At 39.2% G+C, this 20221-nt stretch overlaps 1 protein-coding gene across 3 annotated transcripts in view; it reads right to left on the reverse strand.

The window, feature by feature from the left end:
- Nucleotides 1–20221, reverse strand: part of rps6ka1 (ribosomal protein S6 kinase a, polypeptide 1) — a 234132-nt gene that overhangs the window by 107400 nt on the left and 106511 nt on the right. The window contains exon 3 of one of the 3 annotated variants that reach the window (XM_060847547.1): nucleotides 19131–19184. The exons of 1 other annotated variant lie outside the window; for it this stretch is intronic. In XM_060847547.1, the coding sequence (XP_060703530.1) occupies nucleotides 19131–19184 (54 nt within the window). Of the gene's footprint in view, nucleotides 1–3631; nucleotides 3687–19130; nucleotides 19185–20221 lie in introns of those variants that run through there. One more of the 3 variants, XM_060847549.1, reaches the window with a different exon arrangement.

Raw genomic sequence — 20221 nt, forward strand, 5'->3', positions numbered from 1 at the left:
CAGTCTAATAGTCCATGAACTGTGGTGACTTTACCATATCAAATAACTAAGCGCATTTTATTAATTGGGTCACACAATTGGTTAATAGTGATTAATGCTTCCTGGCCATTTATCTCTTTCGTGAATTCTCCTCTGTTCCCTTCCCAGTTTCCATGGTATAACAAGGCTTTAATGGTGTAAATTAAATCCTGACACAGTCTCCATGTCTCTGAGGAAGGGTTAAAGTGCCAATATATTGCCTAGTTAAATTTAATATGCTTAGCAACATCCAATAAATAGTGGAGAAAAATCACCAGCTAATTCCTTTCTGCATTACTGATAGAAAGGGCACAAGGAGGTCCTGATTCTATTTTCAAAGAATGCCAAATGAATTTTCAGAAAAGATTTGTTAAAGTTTTCAGGACTAAAGTGGGAACAGAGTAGTGAGTTGGATAATCAGCCATTGAATGGTGAAGCCAGGCTCAACGGGCCAAATGGCAGTCCTGCTCTTATATTTTGTGTGTGTGTGTGTGTGTGTGTGTGTGTGTGTGTGTGTGTGTGTGTGTTTCTGTTAACATGAAGGGGTAACTGGATTGTGGTTTAAGGTCTGCACTGACATTGGCTGTGAACTTGGATTAGTTCTAAACTCCTAGGTGTACACTTTAATCAGTAACTTTATTACCCAAGTTATGAATTTTACCACTGACTCAAGCTAAGACTAGTCTCTTAACCCTTGCTGGAGGCAGGCCTGAGAATAGAGATTGTAAGCACTAAAACAGCATTATCAACAGCAAGAGTTCTGGTATCCCATTTTTGTCTTGCCACATACCACATTTTTAGATCCTGGCTTGGGGGTGCAAAGCAGCAGTTCAGCCTGCCCATACCCAGTGGGTAGCCCATCAGGCCTGAAGTAAAATTAAGGCCAATCAAAGGGGTCTGACAGGAATTTTCCTGTCAGCCTACAAGCTTTTACCAGTGATGGTGCTCTCCCAATGGCAGGCCTCTCTGTAGCACTAGTCACAGCTCAACTAGTAGAAAGAGTTTACGATAATGATACAACACTTCTCAACCACAGCTTGCCTGGTTGCAAAAGACACTTTCAATTAAACTTTTAAAAATTTGAAATAAAACATTTCCATTTTGATACTTCTCATTGTATTTACTTTCCACTGAATCCTGCTGTCCCCTTCAAGCTAGGAGGCTGAATTGCTCTCCAGCATCAACAATTTGCCCAGTTGTCGTTAATTAAGCCTGTCCTCTGGTCATTTATTGCCTGCTGCAATGCGTGACAATTTGCCATTTTGTCTTCTTTGAACTGATGGTAGAAATTAGGAGCCCAGAGGAAAGGCTCTTGCCCTAATCCACATCACAAGTGAATAAACGTTCAAAACAGAAATTTTATAGAACTCGGTCTTGAAAAAAAAAGTTAAAGCAATAAAATCTCCAGTGGACAAACACTGCTGTAAAATTTACTCTAAGCTATGACCAATGATCACATGATCAAATAGTTAGCTATTATTTTATTAAACAAAGTAACAACCTTTTAGATATCATACATGGGTTTCAGTGTGTCACTGGTTCGGCCAGCATTTATTGATCACTCCTAATTGCCCTAGAAAATTATAGTGAACTGTTTTCTTGAACAATTACAGTCCTTAAATTATAGGGACACCCAAAGAGCTGATAGGAAGGGAGAACCCAAGACTTTGATCCAGTGATAATGAGAGAATGGTGTTATATTTCCCAAGCCAGGATGATGAGTGACTTGGAAAGTAACTTCAGATGGTGGTATTCCCATGCATCTGCTGCCCTGGACCTTCCAGGTAATAGAAGTTATTTGATTGGAAGGTGCTGCTGAAGAAACTTTAGTAGTTATTATGTAGTATCTTGCATGATACTGTGCGTCATTGGTGAGGGAAGTGAATGTTGAAGGTGGTGGTTGATGTGCCAATCAAATGGGTTGCTTTGTCCTGGATGATGCTGGGCTTCTTAAATGTTGTTAGAGTTGCAATCATCGAGGCAAGTGCAGGATATCCATTATATTTCATTTTGCAGCCACAATATTTATCTGACTGGTCCAGTTCAGTATCTGGTCAATGGTCACCCCCAGTATGTTGGTGTGGGGATTCAACAACGATAAAGCTATTGGCTAGGTTCTCCCTTGTTGGAAATGGTCACTGTCTGGCACTGTGTGGAGTGAATCTTGCTTGCTATTTATCAATTCAAGCTCAAATGTTCTCCAAGTCTTGCTGCATTTACTTAAACTTCAGGGATTTTATGTCTGGAGGTGATAGATGATGCTGAATATATGCAATCATCAAACATCCTTTCTTCTGACCTAATGATGGAGGAAAGGTCATCAATGAAGTAACTGAAGATATTTGGTCTGAGGACAATACCCGGAGGAACTCCTGCAGTTATGTCCTGCAGGATCAACAAGCACAGCTATCTTCCTTTGTACTACGTATGACTCAAACCAACGGAGGTCTTGCCAGGGCTTCTTGATGCCAAATGCTGCCCTGAGGAAGCAAGTGCAGTTACTCTCACCTCACCTTTGGAGTTCTGCTCTTTTGTCCATGTTTTGGCCAAGGCTATAAGGAGGTCAATAGCTGAATAGCCCTGGCAGAATTCAAATTGAGTAGCAGGTTATTCCTTTAGAAGCACTGCTTGGTAGCATTGTTGATTACTACTTCTATTGCTTTGCTAATGATCAAAAACTGACTGATAGGGTAGTTGTCAAAAAGTCTGGCGCTGGAAAACCACAGCAGGTTAGCCAGCATCTGAGGAGCAGCAGAGTCAACATTTTGGGCATAAGCCCTTCATATCCTGATGACCTGCCTGACCTGCTGTGCTTTTCCAGCACCGCACTTCTCGACTCTGGAGGCCACACTTTCTCTGAGGGCATTAATTGGCCAGGAATTGTCCCACTTTCTGTGCACAGGATATCCCTGGGCAATCTTTCACATTGTTAACTAGATTGCATACATTAAGTGTTGCATTAAATTTGCTGTTAAAACTTTTCATCTTTTCCCCATACCATAGGCACTCATACACTCATGTTCCCTCTGACAAAAGATTCCTCCAGTCTTACCTTTGACTTTGTGTCAATTCTCCAAGTCCCTCCACAAAATAGATAAACACAGAACCACAAATCCCCCAATTTCTAAACTAATCTGCAATTAACTAAAGCCAGTGAAACAATGGGTATTTTAGCCACAACACTATTAAGCAAATGTAGTGCACAATGGAGCCTTATAAGTTCCAGCAATGAAAACACTTTATCATGGAAGCTTCAGGGTTAACTATCACTAAAATTTCAAAACTAATTTAACATATGCAATATTATGTGACATCTTACAACACCCTTGAACAGCACTTCTTCAATCCTTCTTCAAGCACAATACTATCTATGCTCCTCCTGCCACTCATGCATTGTGCAATCGGTACTCCTCGTAAAAACATGCATCACTATTAGCTTTGTAACATCAGTGCTTTCACTTTGCTAAAACAACACCTAATAACATGACAATCTTAGGACAAGTTGTCCCTTAAAACGGTATCACTTTAGTTACAAACAGAAAGCAATTTTTTTTCACTATCTTTGCTTTAATCCAGCCAATGGCGATGAACTTGCAAATAGACATACAAGTACCTGAACAAAGTTTGATGAGTCCAAGTTGCAGATTTCAGGTTGGCATTTTTTACGTCGATTAATGGAAAATATCTTGCGAAGATTGAACCTTTTTGGCTCCTTTTCCATAATTTTGCCATTTAGACAGCTGGCATGGCCTGCATATTGTACTGAATACGTACAAACATACAGTATGAGGATGCTACAGCCTCAAATAATATTTAAATGAACCATCTAACTAAATTATACCACAGGAAGGAAGTAGCCTGCACTGAAACCCAATTCTAGATAAGATCTGAGACTCAAAAGAATCTATTAGCCAGACAAAAAGCAGAATTTAAATTTCACCAAATATGATCTTTTTAGGCCTTTACAAATGCTTTGACTCAGTGCACAACTGGAGAGTAAATGCAACTGACAACTTTAAAAAAAATTGAGTCGCCTGAACTTTTGCTACCAAAAAAAACCGCACATTTCCTATTTATGCACCACTCCTTCAGAAGCTGCAAAAACAAAACATGAAAGTTTCCTTTTTAAATATACTGTTATTATTTTCAAGACAATCAAGAACTTTTCCAACAAGTTTGTGTAACATGCGTCATGCTGTTTTCTGGTTCAGACATCCAAGCTTGCTATCACTGAAGCAATACTTTCTCATGTCTTCTTGCTGAGCCCAACTTTGGCAGTGTCCCGAGCTTTGGGAACTGGGATCCCTCAGTTTGTTTCTCTATTAGGTTACATCCTTGTCTATTCTTGTGTAATCAGAAGAGGATCTGCAACATGCACACTGCTATAACTCATGAGCATAACCAAATAGCATTAGCACAATGTAGCTGAACTATGAAGATATTTTTATAGCAAGAATTATATTTCCATATTAATCACATTTTGCATGAAATGATTGTCATTTGGCATTCTTGTATCCTAACATATTTTCCAACTGGTGCCATGGATTATAAAAACAACAACATATCATATTTTGTATAATTCAAAAAGACTCCTCTCTTTTAAGCCCTTTGAAGCAAAACAGCTCCAGGTTGCCTAATCTCAATCCTACATTGCCTATACCAAAATTCTGAATCTCTCTACATTAAATCCAAAGCTTGAAAGTTTTCTCTTATACTTTGATCATAAAACTGATCAATCAGTTGGGTCAGATCATATCAATGTAGTTTGATATTACATATGTACTCAACGCTCATAACATGAAGAAAACTAGAGAGACCTGTATCTCTAACAATATTTACTACCATTATACAATAATGACTTGACCATGAATGATTGTATAAATTTTGTTCAAACATTGTGAAAAAGAACAAGATTATTTATAAACTTTTAATATTAATTTGAATGACAATTTTGATAAATAAATTATTATTGTACAATAATGCAATAATATTCAAAACAGTTGTCTGGTAGTGCAGAACATGTAAATTGTAGAAAAAGACATTTTATCAAAGCTTTCCATCCTGCACTCATCAGGACAATTCACGAGAAATACTAATGCAATGGTAAAACAACAGTTCTACTGCATTAAGAGAGAAAGCTGATTGGTTTGCAAGTGGACTCTGATTGGTAGAAGGAAAAAGTGAGGACTACGTGCTGGAGATCAGAGTTGAGAGTATGGTGCTGGAAATTCCTGATGAAGGGTTTATGCCAGAAATGTTGATTCTCCTGCTCCTCAGATGCTGTGCTTTTCCAGCACCACACTCTCAACTTTGATCGGTAGAAGCATTGTAAAAGGATAATGCACATATTAATGGTGACTGACAGTTAAGTGTCAATTTTTTTTCAAATATTAAAGCAGACAAGTTAAACTTATAATCAGAATCAAACTGTCTTGATAAGAACTTTCGATAAAATCACAAGATATGAAGCAATAGTTGGCTGATCAGCCTCTCAAGCCTGCTCTGCCATTTTGTAAAATCATGGCTGATCTGCCCCAGGCCTCAATATTTCAAAAATCTATCCAGCTCCTCTTCAAATACTTTGAGTGATTTATCACTGTCACTGGGTCAAATCCTGGAATTCCCTCCCTAATGGTATTGTGGGTCAACATATAGCATGCGGACTGCAGTGGTTTAAGGTACCAGCTCACCACCACCTTCTCAAGGGTAACTAGGGACGGGCAACAAAATGCTGGACAACCATCAATGTCCATGTCCAATGCATGAATAAAAAAAACTACATTGGGGTAGAAACTTTCAGAGGTTCCACACTCTCAGAGAAGAAACTCCTTTGCATCTCAATTTTAAACAAGTAGCCCCTCAATCTGCAACTCTGTCCACTCCAAAGTAGAAACATCTTCTTAGCATTTACCTTTACAAGCCCCTCAGAATCATGTCCGTTTCAATAAGATCACCGCGACTCTTCTAAACTATGAGATCATAAAAGATATAGTAGCAGAAGTAGGAAATTCAGCCCATTACTCTGTCATTCAATGAGATCTCTGCTGACTTGATAACCACCAACTCCACTTTCCTGTTTTTCCCTATAACCACTGATTTCCATTAATCATTAAAAATCTGTCCATCTCAGCATTGAATATACTTAACAACCCAGCCTTGACAGCCCTCTACAGCAAATTATTCCACAAACTCACTGTCTTCTGAAAGAAGGTAAATAGACAAAGTCTTTTCCCTGGGATCAGGGAGTCCAGAACTAGTGGGCATAGGTTTAGGGTGAGAGGGGAAAGATATAAAAGAGACCTAAGGGGCAACGTTTTCACGCAGAGGTTGGTACGTGTATGGAATGAGCTGCCAGAGAATGTGGTGGAGGCTGGTACAATTGTAACATTTAAGAGGCATTTGGATGGGTATATGAATAGGAAGGGTTTGGAGGAATATGGGCGGGGTGCTGGCAGGTGCGACTAGATTGGGTTGGGATATCTGGTCGGTGTGGACAGGTTGGACCGAAGGGTCTGTTTCCATGCTGTATATCTCTATGACTCTAAGGGTTTCCTCCTCACCTCCCTTAAATGGACGAGGGTTGATTCTGAGATTATGCTCTCTGGTCAAAGACTGTCCTATAGTGATAAACAACTTATCACTGTATATCTACCCTGTCAAGTTCCCTAACAACCTTATATGTTTTAATAAGGCCATCTCTCATTCTTCTATATTTTAATGAGTACAATCTACTCAAAATTTCTTCTTAAGATAGACCATCCTATATATTAACTCTGCCTCATAAGACAAACCCTCCGTACCTGTTATTGGTCTACTGTACCTTCTCTGGACTTTCTCCAATGTTATTATATCTTTCCTTGGATAAAAGGCCCAAAACTGTTCATAGTTTTCCAGCTGTAGTCTGGCTAGCTTCTTGCATAGTTTTACTAAACCTTCCTACATTTATATTCCATTCCCTTTGAAATAAAGGACAACATTCTGTTTGTCTTCCTTATTACCTGCTGAACTTAGATATTAGCTTTTTCTGATTCACAGACACGAATTCTTAAATCTCTCTGCAGCTTTCTCCAATTAAATAATATTCAGCTCTTCTGTTCTACCATCCAAAGCACAGTCATTCCTCCATATCTGCAAGGATTCCGTTCCTGACAGCCCCAGTGAATGCTAAGATTCGTGAGTGCAGAACTACTTTAAAAGTAGGTTACAGGGGATATGCGATTTTTGCCCTTGGTTGCTGATTTTTGTTTTTACATATTTTTTGGTACAGATAGATGAATTCACGATTCATGATTTTGCGGATACAGAGGATTTACTATAGCCTCACGTTACCCACATTATTTTCAATCTGCCAAGTTTTGGCCCACTTGCTTAATAGAATAGAATCCATACAATGTGGAAACAGGTCATTTAGCCAAACAAGTCCACACCAATTCTCCAAAGAGCATCCCACCAAGACCCAGACCCCCTTGCCTATTCCTGTAACCCTGCATTTCTCATGGCTAACCTACATATCCCTGGACACAATGAGCGATTTAGCATTGCCAAACCAACTAACATTTTTGGACTGTGGGAGGAAACCAGAGCATCCAGAGGAAACACATATAGACACAGGAAGAACATGCAAACTCCATAGAGACAGTCCTCCGAGGCTGGAATTGAAACTGGCACTGTGACGCAGCAGTGTTAACCACCGAGCCAACGTGCTGCCCAAGAAGTGAGGGGTTCATCCGACATCTATCTATATTACTCTGCAGACTCTTTGTGTCATCCTCACCATTTGATTTCAGACCTATTTTTGTGCCATTCACAAATTTGTCTATAGTACACAATACACCTTCTAAATAACTATGGCCTCAGCACTGGTCCCTGAGGCACGCCATTAGTCACATCTTTCAAATATGAAAAGGACCCATTCATTCCAACTTTCTGTTTCCTGTTGTTAACCAAACCTCGATCCATGCTTATACATTATCCCCAAAACTGAGGTCCTCATAAGATGTTCCGAATTCCATTCCGATACCAGGATTACACTTGCAGGGCATGTGTATCTATGGGTGCAACATTTTCCAGGATTATTTGGATGCTCACGTTTAGAAATAAATTTACAAGAAAGAATAAAATCATGAGTTCTCCAAATAGTTCGTACCATACCTGGATTCAAATCTAACAAATACCAATAAGACGCAAGTCCTTTCTGTCTACAGAGCTTGTGTGGGAAACTAGCTCCAAGTGATCGTAAGACTGAGTACAAAATTATTCAGTATTAGTGCATGATAAAAATTTCACTTATACAGATCAGAGATAATGTTACAGGAAACAAACATAATTCTGCTGCAGTTGGGAGCTCTCCTAAACTTATACAAAGTAAAGGTGCTTTACTTTCAATCAGTCCAGCCAAAATTAGAATAGATTCTGGATATCTATTTGCTATGATAATGGATTGTTATAAAACTTCTGCTTTTAAACCAGATAAAAGTGTTCACAGAAGATAATGGTAAAATAGGACTGAGTCACTATGTCTTCGACAAGGGGTAGTCATGCCTGACAAATCCATTAGAGTTCTTTGAGGTAGTAACAGAGGAAAGCCGGTGGACATGATCGATTTGGTTTCCAGAAGGCCTTTAACAAAGTGGCCTGTGAAATAAAATATGAGCCCATGGTGTTAGGGACAAGGTATTGATCTGGATAGAGGATTGACTGAGTAACAGAAAGCAGAGAGTGGGAATAAAGAAGTCTTTTTCAGGATGGCAGCCGGTGACTAGTGGAGTTCCGCAGGGGTCCTTGTTGGAACTATAATGATTCGTGTTATACAATAACGATCTGGATGATGGAACTGAGGGCATTGTTGCTACAGTGCAGATGTCAGAGGAGAGGTGGAGAGACATATAATGTTGAGGTTGCAGGGAGGCTGCAGAAGGGCTTGGATAGGATAGGAGAGTGGGCAAAGAAATAGCAACGGAATACAATGGGAGAAAGTGTGAGGTTATACATTATGGCAGAAAGAATAAGGGTGCAGACTATTTCTAAACTGGGAAAAGCTTCGTAAATCTGAAACACAAAGGGACTTAGGAATCCTAGTTCAGGATTCTTTTAAGGTTAACGTGCAAGTTCGGTAAGCATTCATTTCGGGGGGGCCAAAATGCAAGAGCAGCAATGTACTGCTATTCAGAGGTGTATTTCATTACTCACCAATTGCACTATAACGTAAATTGCACAACGATTCAGTTTCTCTAATCTATTCCAATTTAAGCATTAGCTGCAATTTGCAAAACTACTTCAAAATTAACATTCCTCTTGCTGATGTTAGTTACAACACGAACAATGTGTCAGAAGTTGACCTGTAGCTATGCAACAAGGATAAAACATTAAAATTAAAAAGACAAAAATTCATTACTAGCTTTGAAAAATTTTAGCTTAGAAGTTCTCGCTACAAGCTAAAGATTTAAAAATGTTTAAAATTGAGTTTGGAACAGATTGCTAGTTAGCCAAATATCTCTTATGTAAGCAATTATGGAGAAATCTTAAATTTTGCTCCTTGTCATGAGAATTCTCCAAACATATCCGGCTAAATTTAATCTTGCATTATATGTAATCTAATCCCAACCATTTTCTATTCATTGCAGTTTATTTCACTTCTCCTTCCACACATCAGTCTTTTGCCTCAGTTCCTCTTCCTCATCGTTTCAACTTGACAAAAATGGGGGAAGGGAATTTCAATCAACTACTTATCAGATCTCTTCTTAAAAGATGCAGTTGCAATTAAGAGCAATGTGCTTGCTAAATAAATACATAACCATGACCAAATAATCTTAGGCGAGCTGATTTGATGGGTTTAAAAAGTTTGTTGAAAATATACAAAGCGGCATTATTCAGGTCAAAATAGATAATACTAATTCTAATTAGTTGAAATAATAAACAATAATACTGACAAGATTGATGCAATAGTTGATGCTAAATCTTATCTAACACATTCCAATGGGCTGATTGCAAGAGTAGAAAACAAGTTAATTTTCAACCCTACTGAATTAATCATGTTGGGTGTAATTATCAATATCAAATGACTTAAATAACAAAACTTCCAATCACTACAACTTCACCATTTTTCCCTTCACTTTTGGCACTAAAAGAAACCAGAGAAGCAATATTTCTTACTCTCAACTCTGAAAACAGGCAGTAAAAATACACAGAGTATTTTTGTAAATACACAAAGTACCAATGAACTTCACAAAGGTGTATAGAAAGCAGATGCTTAGCCTGGAATGAAGAAATCAGCAGGAATTATCAAACATTTGTTCCATGAGCTGGCTGTTTTGCAGATTTTAGAGGAGAAGCGAAGTAGAGAGTTGGAGAAATTAAGAAGGGAAAAATCATGCTGACAAAATCTGTGTTTCCTAAAATGGGTTAACAGAAAAGGAAGATACTCAAGAGACTAAAAACTGAGAACCAAACACTTCAAAGGAATATAACACTAATTGAAGGTATTGGGAAAGAATGGTGAGGTCATAGAAGATTTTAAAGAAAATCAGAAGGATTCTTACTTTAGGCTTTGGCGGAAGCAATGACATTATGGTTATATCGCTAGACTAGTAATTCCCATACTAATCCCCAGGCTACTATTCTAAGGACATGAACTCAAATTCCACAGTGGTAGATTATAAAATTTGAATTCAATAAAGATCTAGAATACAACGATAGCCTAATGACAACCATGTAACCACTGGCAATTGTCATAAAAACTCAACTGGATCACTCGTGAACAAAATCTGCCATCATTACCTGATCTGGCCTACTTGTGATTCCAGACACACAACAATGTGATTGACATTTAATTGCTGTTCTGAGCAGTTATGGATGGGTGATAAATGCTCACCCAACCAATGACACCCACAACACAAGAGTGAATTAAAAGAAGAGAATTCAGATCAGAAGTTGAATAGTGATCAGTCAAGATCAGTCCTTAGACCACAGGGATTATTAGAGTACCCTTTTGAAGAAGGTCAAACCAAATACAACTTTCATCCAAATAAAAAAGTACCAATGAACTTCACAAAGGTGTATAGAAAGCAGATGCTTAGCCTGGAATGAAGAAATCAGCAGGAATTATCAAACGTTTGTTCCATGAGCTGGCTGTTTTGCAGATTTTAGAGGAGAAGCGAAGTAGAGAGTTGGAGAAATTAAGAAGGGAAAAATCATGCTGACAAAATCTGTGTTTCCTAAAATGGGTTAACAGAAAAGGAAGATACTCAAGAGACTAAAAACTGAGAACCAAACACTTCAAAGGAATATAACACTAATTGAAGGTATTGGGAAAGAATGGTGAGGTCATAGAAGATTTTAAAGAAAATCAGAAGGATTCTTACTTTAGGCTTTGGCGTTGAGGAGTCAAGATATATTAACAAAGACTAGGTAGGTGAAAAAGACAGGATTCATAAGAGTCACAACAGGTGTAAAGATACAGACAAGTTGGAGTTTAAATAGTTCAAGACAGTGGGAAGTTAACAAAAATAGTTTTGAAGTTGTCAAATTCAGAAGTAACAAAAAACAAGTGTGAAGGTTTCAGTGAAAGCTGTTGGAAGTATAGCTATTAAAATGAATGATTTGGAGGTGCTGGTGTTGGACTGGGGCGTACAAAGCTAAAAATCATACAACACCAGGTTATAGTCCAACAGATTTATTTGGAAGCACTAGCTTTTGGAGTGCTGCTTCTTCATCAGGTGGTTGTGGATTATAACAATAATTTGGAACAAAGCCAAAACAGTTGTTTAAGGATGAGAAACCACCGACAGTATTAATGAGTGTGGGGTGATAAATGCAGCAATGAGTTGCATGATCAAGATTGAGTGTGAAGAGAATCAGAGGAGCAGAAGGTGGGTGTCAAACATGAGATGAAACTGGCGATCAAGAAAGAATATAGAAAGGATACAGAAGCTGCCGGCATGGGTTTAAGATCGGTGATGACACTGGAGCAGGGAAAGGAATGTAAGATTTTTATTGTCACGAGTATTTTACAGTGAGAAAAACAGTAAAGTACAATGAAAAGCTTTTCCACTGTTGCCACAAGCCGGCACTATTTTAAATAATTTTAAGAATAAGAATGAGAAGAAAAAGGAGACGGTTGCACAGCTAGCATTACCCACAGTTGGGCCACTGTTCAGTAAGGTTCCTAGATGAACTTGATTAGTCTTTTCTTGCCTATATTTGATATGCTTGTAAGAAATGAGGGGCAGGTGGAGTAAAATAAAGTCAATAATCAATGTTTAACTGGTGATGTCAGTTTTCCTTGACAGCCTATTCATGCTGCCCTGACCTTATCTGGTGTACTGAGCTCTACAGAAGGGGATGGTTCCATTTTTCATTCCTGGTTTGTGAACAGGAAATAATTAGTGTATGATCAAGTTGTAGAAGTGAAGAAGGTCAAATAGAGACTTTAGTGACATTATTATTCATTACAGCTTCCACAAGAAAATAAACAAGGTAGATAGAATCAGGCCTGGCTGCAAAATGTCATGCACCCAAACCAGCTTGATGTCAACTATCCGACCTCATGCATGAAAAACACCAACTGACAAGGTACAGGAGAGCTGTCAATGGGTGTGAATTCACACTCTAGCATGAATCACTATCACTGGTGGAGAGATGCAAACAAGCAAAATAGGGGGAAAAAACTATAGCTACTCTATCACTTAAACTTAAAATGAATGGTATCACTGAAACAATTACCTTAGGGGATAGTTTTAATTCACTAGTGGAATGTGGCCATTGCTAGTTGGACCAATATTTATTGCCGATCATTTAGTTGCACTTGAGAAGGTAGGAGTTAGCTACCTTCTTGAACTGCTGGGATCCATTTGTTAGGTCACACACACAGTGCCATTAGGGAATGAGTTCCAGAATTTTGACCCAGCAATATTGCCAACGAGGATGGTGAGTGGCTTGAAGGGAAATTTGTAGGTTGTCATGACCTATATATTAGCCGCACATGTCCTTTTATATGGTAGTGCGTGTGTGTTTAGAAGATGCTGTCTAAGAGCCTTGGTGAATTTCTGCAAAACATCGGGTGATGGTACATAACGTTGCTACCAATCATAGATGGTGGAAGGAGTGAATATTTGAGCATGTTCTGTTGATCAAGCTTGCTGCTCTATCCTGAATGGAGTCAAGCTTCTTGAGTGTTGTTGGAGCTGCACTAATTCAGGCAAAAGGGGATTATTCCATCACACTCTTGACATGTGTATTTGTAACTGGAAGCCTGTGTCCAACAGTGCTGGGTCCAGCTGTGTTTATTAATGGTCTAGATAAAAGGTATTTTTAAAAATTCATTCATGGGATGAAGGTGTTGCTGGCTAGGCCAACAATTTTTGCCTTTCCCTAATTGCTCAGAGGGCAGTTAAGAGCCAATCACATTGCTGAGGGTCTGGAGTCACATGTAGGCCAGATAAGATAAGGATGGCAGTTTCCTTCTCTTAAGGACATTTGTGAAACAGATGGGGTTTTCCTAACAATTGGCAACGGATTTATGGTCATCATTAAACTCCAACATTTTTTATTGAATTCAGCATGGCAGGATTCGAACATAGGTCCCCAGAACATTAGCTGGGCTTCTCAATTAACAGTGATAATACCACTAGGCATCACCTCCCCTAAAATGTAGGGAAAGCAGCATACTGAATTCAGCCATGATCATATTGAATGGCGGATCAGGCTCAATTGGTTGAATGGCCTACTCCTACTCCCATTTTCTGTGTTTGTATAAATTTAGGAATATGATCCATGAGTTTGTCAATAACACGAATATTGGTGACATGGTAAATAGCAAGGAGTAAAGCCTTAGACCACAGGATGGTATTGATGGGCTGAAAGTGGCAAATTGAATTTAATCCTGAAAAGAAATGATACATGTTTGGGAGGATTAAAAAGGCAAGGGAGTACACAATGAACGGTAGGACCCCAGGAAGTACAGAGTATTGGAGGGACCTTGATGTGCAAGTCCATAGATCCTTGAAGGCAGCAGGACAGGTAGATAGGTGTCTAAGAAAGCATATGGGATACTTGCCCTTATTAGTCAAGGCATTGTACACAACAGCAAACGAGTTATTAAGAAACTGGATATAACGATAGTTCGGTCACTGCTGGAGTACTGTGTACAGTTCTGGTCACTATACTATAGGGTCAATGTCATTGCACAAAAGAGAGTGCAGAAGAAATTAATCAGAATGCCTTCTGAACTGAAGCAATTCAATAATGAACGGATTCTAGACAGGCTAGAGTTGTTTTCTCTACAGCACAGACAATTAAGGGGATCTGATTGAGGTATATGTCTTAGGTGCATAGACAGGTAGATGGGGAGAAACCTTACCCCTTAGAAGTGGGGTCAATAACCGGGGACACAGTTTTAAGGTGTAGAATGGATTTGAGGAAAAGAGTTTTCACCCAGACTGTCATGGATATCTGGAAATCACTGTATAAAAGGATGGTAGTTTGGGGGGAGGGTGGGAAGCACAGGGACAGGCCTGTAAGATTTAGTGGTTGCTAGCGTTGGTGGAAGGACTTAATACCAATTTGTATTTATATGTTTTGGCTGAGTGACACAAAATAAAGAGAAATGGTTTAAAAATAGGTCAAATGGGACAAAAGGCCTCCTTTGACTTTAAAGTATCACATAATTGTTATAATGTAATAAAATGTCCCAAAGAATTTCACAGTTTTGTAGAACAAAATATGATTCCAAGTCACAGAAGGAGATATCAAGACAAGTGACCAAAAATTTGGTCAAAGAGACAGACTTTAAGAAGTATAGGGGGAAAGCAAGGTGGATGGGTGGGGAACGGGTGACAAAATAGTGTAAGGAAGGAATTCCAGACCTTAGTTAAGCCAAAGGCACTTGGTAAAATAGTTCAATGGTATAGCAATTAAAATTTAGAGTGCTTAAGAGATAAGAACTTCAGGAGTGCTGGTTTATTGGAAGATTGTAGGACTGAAGGAGGTTGCAAAATGGAGAGAAGCCAAATTACAAGGTGACTTTAAAGCCAAAATGAGAACTCTAAAATGGAGGTATTGTTTAACCAAGAGATTAGGGTTAAGGAAAAACCACAGGGTTTTTATAAATATGAGGATCTGAAATGTAAATACAGGCTGAGGTAACCAATCATTGTCAGGACCAACCACTTAATACATGCTCTTACTAACTGAGGTGGCAATAAAATGGCTATTCAATGCAATTAATACGACAAAATGGCTTCTTGGCTGCAAATTAACAATTCTGTTTGAAGTTGCATAAAATGGCTTTTAACCCTGCTAAAACTGTATAATTGACTAACCACAGTCTGCTTCAACAAAGATTACTACACAATGCTTCCTTTACAGCACAGAAATAACTAGACTAGATAAGACACTACTGGCCATCCTAACTGACCTTCAAGTGCAGGTGGAAAACTTGGTTCGTGAAATAAAAATGGCTTGAGTGTTGGAAAACAAAGTTGGTTCCCAGGATATATCATTGGGCTGAGTTGGTGTCAATAAAACCATTCCGTTAATTGATTGGTAATTGTCTTAATGTACTATATAATTATGGCCTGTACCTCTCTTTAAGAAAAGAATAAAAATGTAATTGTTTTAAGCCACGTGCGCAGCTCCTCTGAGGAACACGGAAGTGTTTAAGCTCTGTTTCTGGACGATCTGTGCCCGGCCATATGAAAAATATAGTGTGAAGTCTTAATGGACCAGACCGACTGCGAGTTTTTATTGAGTGATCACGGAACAGAGAGACCCCGCCCCGGGGTCCAGATCTTCAAATACATTAAGGACAAAAGGGTAACTAGAGAGAGAATAGGGGCCCTTAAAGATCAGTAAGGCAGTCTATGTATGGAGCCGCAGGAGATGGGGGAAACACTAAACATGTATTTTGTATCAGTGTTTGCTGTGGAGAAGGACATAGAAGACATAGAATGTGGGCAAATAGATGGTGACATCTTGAAAAATGCCCATATCACAAAGGTGGAGGTGGATGTCTTGAAATGCACACAAGTGGATAAATCCCCAGAACCTGATCAGGTGTACCCTAGAACTCTGTGGGAAGCTAGGGAAGTGATTGCTGGGCCCTTTGTTGAGATACTTGTACCATCGATAGTCACAGGTGAGGTGTCAGAAGACTGGAGGTTGGCTAACGTGGTGCCAGTGTTTAGAAAAGGTGGTAAGAAAAAGTCAGGGAACTATAGAACGGTGAGCCTGACATCGGTGATAGGCAAGTTGTTGGAGGGAATCCTGAGAGATGGGATTCACATATATTTGGAAAGGCAAGGACTGATTAGGGACAGGCAGCATGGCTTTGTGAGTGAGAAATCATGTCTCACAAGCTTGATTGAGTTGTTGAAGAAATAACAAAGTCAACTGATGAGGGCAGAATGGTACACGTGATATATAGGGATTTAAGTAAGGCGTTTAACAAGGTTCCTCATGGGAGTCTAGTTAGCAATGTTAGCTCTCATGGATTACAGGGAGAGCTAACCATTTGGATACAAAACTGGCTTGAAGGTAGAAGAAAGAGGGTGGTGATGGAGGGCTGCTTTTCAGACTGTGACCAGTGGTGTGTCAAAGGATTGTCGTTCATATAAATGATTTGGGTGTGAACATAGAAGGTATAGTTAGTAAATCTGCAGATGACACCAAAATTGGAGGTGTAGTGGACAGCGAAGAAGGTTACCTCAGATTAAAACAGGATCTTGATCAGATGGGCCAATGGGTTGAAGAGTGGAAGATGGAGTTTAACTTAGATAAAGACAAGGTGCTGCATTTTAGAAAAGCAAATCAGAGCAGGACTTATACATTTAATGGAAAGGTCCTGGGGAGTGTTGCTGAACAAAGGGACCTTGGAGTGCAGGCTCGTTGTTCCTTGAATGTAGATTCGCAGGTAGACAGGATTAAGAAGGCAGCATTTGGTATGCTTTTCTCTATTGGTCAGAATATTGAGCAGGGGAGTTGTGAGGTCATGTTGTGGCTGTGCAGGATATTGGTTAGGCCACTGTTGGAATATTGCATGCAATTCTGGTCTCCTTCCTATCAGAAAGATGTTGTGAAACTTGAAAGGGTTCAGAAAAGATTTACAAGGATGTTGCCAGGGTTGGAGAGGCCAAATAGGCTGGGGCTGTTTTCGCTGGAGTGTCAGCGGCTGAGAGGTGACCTTATTGAGGTTTATAAAATCATAAGGGGCATGGATAAGATAAATAGACAAGGCATTTTCCCTGGGGTGGGAGAGTCCAGAACTAGAGGGCATTGGTTCAGTGTGAGAGGGGAAAGATATAAAAGGGACCTAAAGGACAGCGTTTTCATGCAGAGGGTGGTGCATGTATGGAATGAGCTGCCAGAGGAAGTGGTGGAGGCTAGTACAATTACAGCATTTAAAAGGCAGCTGGATAGGTATGAATAGGAAGGGTTTAGGGGGATATGGACCAAGTGCTGGAAAATGTGACTAGATTAGGTTAGGGTATCTGGTCGGCATAGACGAGTTCGACCAAAGCGTCTGTTTCCGCGTTGTACATCTCTATTCCTCTAAAGTAGGTCAGCAAGTGCAGGAGTGATGAGTGAAGGACATTGATGCAAGCTAGAACACAGGCAACATAGTCAGAAATTATCTCAAGTTTGTGGAGGGTAGATTATGGGAAGCCAGCTAGGAGTGACTTTGAATAGACAAGTCTAAATGAAATAAAGCCATAGATGTGGATTTAAGTAATCTATAACTGAGGAAGGGAGGATGGATGATGTTACAGAAGTTGGAATAGGTAGTTTTAGTGAGTCACATTGAGAATTATGTGGTTGAAAGATAATGTTGCAGTAAAATATGATACAGAAGTTTCAAAACACCTGGTTCTGTTTGTGACAAGTAAAAGGAAGGGGAGCTTGAGACAGGGATTGGTGATAACATCTGTAATCTCAATATTTAATTGAAGGTCATTTCTGCCCAAACCGTATTGGATGTCAGATAAACAGTAGGACAATTTAAAGCATAGTGGAGGAGTTAAGTGAGATGGTGTGAGATAGAACTGGGTGCCATAAGTGTAAATGTATAAAAAGAGGTGCTTTTGAATGATTTCAAAGAGGGATATTATGTATATCAGAAACAGCAGGGGCCTAAGGATGGATCCTTGAGGAACACCAGAGGTAACTGCATGAGTATGGGAGACAAGCTACCAGTAATAATTTTCTAGCCATAATTAGATGGATAAGAAAGGAGCCACATAAATACAGTTCCACTCAGCTGGACAACAATGGAGAAAGGCTGAAAGTGGTCAGCATGAATGGGTTGGACTGAAGGGTCTGTTTCCATACTGTACATCTCTATGACTCTATTACTTTATAACTATTTAAAAGTTGCTGATAAGTTCAAGAGGATGAAAATTTGCTTTCATCATCCTGGATAACACTTTTCATAGGATACATAATCTAGCTCATCAACCTTACCCATAATTCTAGAGGTGGTTAATCAAAGGTTTCGGACTATTTTCATAAATAGAAATAAAGCTTAGATTAAGTTTTACTGTTTTACACACAAAAATGTGAATTTGAAGCAGAGGTAAGGCAAACAAGCTCCTTGAGCTTGCCCTGCCATATTTTAAGATCACTGCTGTCTAATATTGCCCCAACCCCATTGTCCTGTCTCCCTTGACAATGAAGAATCTAACTCTGCTTTAAAAATATTCAAATGGTTCAGCTGCTTGGTGCATTGTCACCAGATATTTTTATAAGTAAATTGAAGATTCAACAACATTATTTGTTTTAGACATGCAGAGTGCATGCATTTCAAACTGATCATTGAAATTATGGAAATGCTGAAATGTCAATTTAGAAAACAGAATTCATGCAGATTTACTAAGAAATAGATGAATGCAGTGTATCTGGCGAGTGTGGGTAGTTAATAGGACAAAAATATTTTACTGTATTGTACATCACATACAAAGTTAACAAAAGCTATTTAGGAAGTTGAATCATAGTTCAAGAGAAAAGAAAGCAAGGCCAGAAACTTCCATTTCAAAGTCATTAGTGGAAAAATTGCCAAATAAGGTCAAATAGTGCAGTTGATTGGAAAAGAGGGTATGTGCATAGCAAGCGTTGCATCTTACCTTACACTTTAAAGAGACAAAGTCCTTCTCTATCCATGTGATTTCTGATTTTGCCTAGATTAAGTCACAGAATAAATTATATGCAATGTAGATATTTGCACACCACTTAAACAATCCACATTATTCTAACATTCAGGGGTGGCATAGTGGTTAGCACTGTTGCCAGGGAACCGTGATCGATTCCAAGCTTGGGCAACTGTCTGAGTGGAGTTTGCACATTCTCCCTGTTTCTGCATAGGTTTCCTCTGGGTGCTCCAGTTTCCTCCCACAGTGCAAAGATGTACAGGTTAAATTGTTTGGCCATGTTAAATTGCCCATGGTATCCAGGGATGTGTAGCCTAGGTGAATTAGCTGTGGGAATGCAGAACTTTAGGTTGGGGGGCTGGGTCTCGGTGGGATGTTCTTTGGAGGGTCAGTATAGACTCGATGGGCTTAACAGCCTACTTCCACAATTTAGGGGTTCTATGTTCCTGTCTGTCATTAAAAATTAAGGTGTGATCTCACCTGGGAGGATCCTAATTTAGCTTTACAATCCCTGCAACTCTATATATTTTTCTCTTTGTTTGTTGATAGTACCAGAAGCTTGCTTCATATGCCACACTGTTCAGTTTCCACTTGGTTTCGCCACATTGAATATAAATTAATTTCACAATCTAATTGAATTATACACTCATTAAACTGGAACTAAGAAATAGAAGGTAACTGCTGGATGAGGCACCTGGATTTATTTTCACTCTGACCGGTTTACTACAACATGTGGTCCCATGAATTTACAAGTGAAGCAGTAACATGAGGGCACTTCTAATTTGATGCATTATTAAAGCAATTGCTGCGAAAATAGACTGTAATGAAAATTTCTCAATCTCCTCACCAATTTTCTCTTCACTGAGAACTATAAACCCATGGTGCACTGTAATTCCTTGAGCATCATTAGTCAATTATGTTGCAAATACAGCCATTTGTTAAATACCAGCTTATATCTCACATGTGGGCAAAATAGTCAACAATACACACATCACAGGAGTTGCTGATTAGTAGAACAAAGCCTGACTGATTTTACCATTCCGAGTCTAGAAGTTGTGACTCAGTGG

Source organism: Hemiscyllium ocellatum, chromosome 30 (genome assembly GCF_020745735.1).
Source record: "Hemiscyllium ocellatum isolate sHemOce1 chromosome 30, sHemOce1.pat.X.cur, whole genome shotgun sequence".
In the NCBI taxonomy this organism is placed as follows: Eukaryota; Metazoa; Chordata; class Chondrichthyes; order Orectolobiformes; family Hemiscylliidae; genus Hemiscyllium; species Hemiscyllium ocellatum.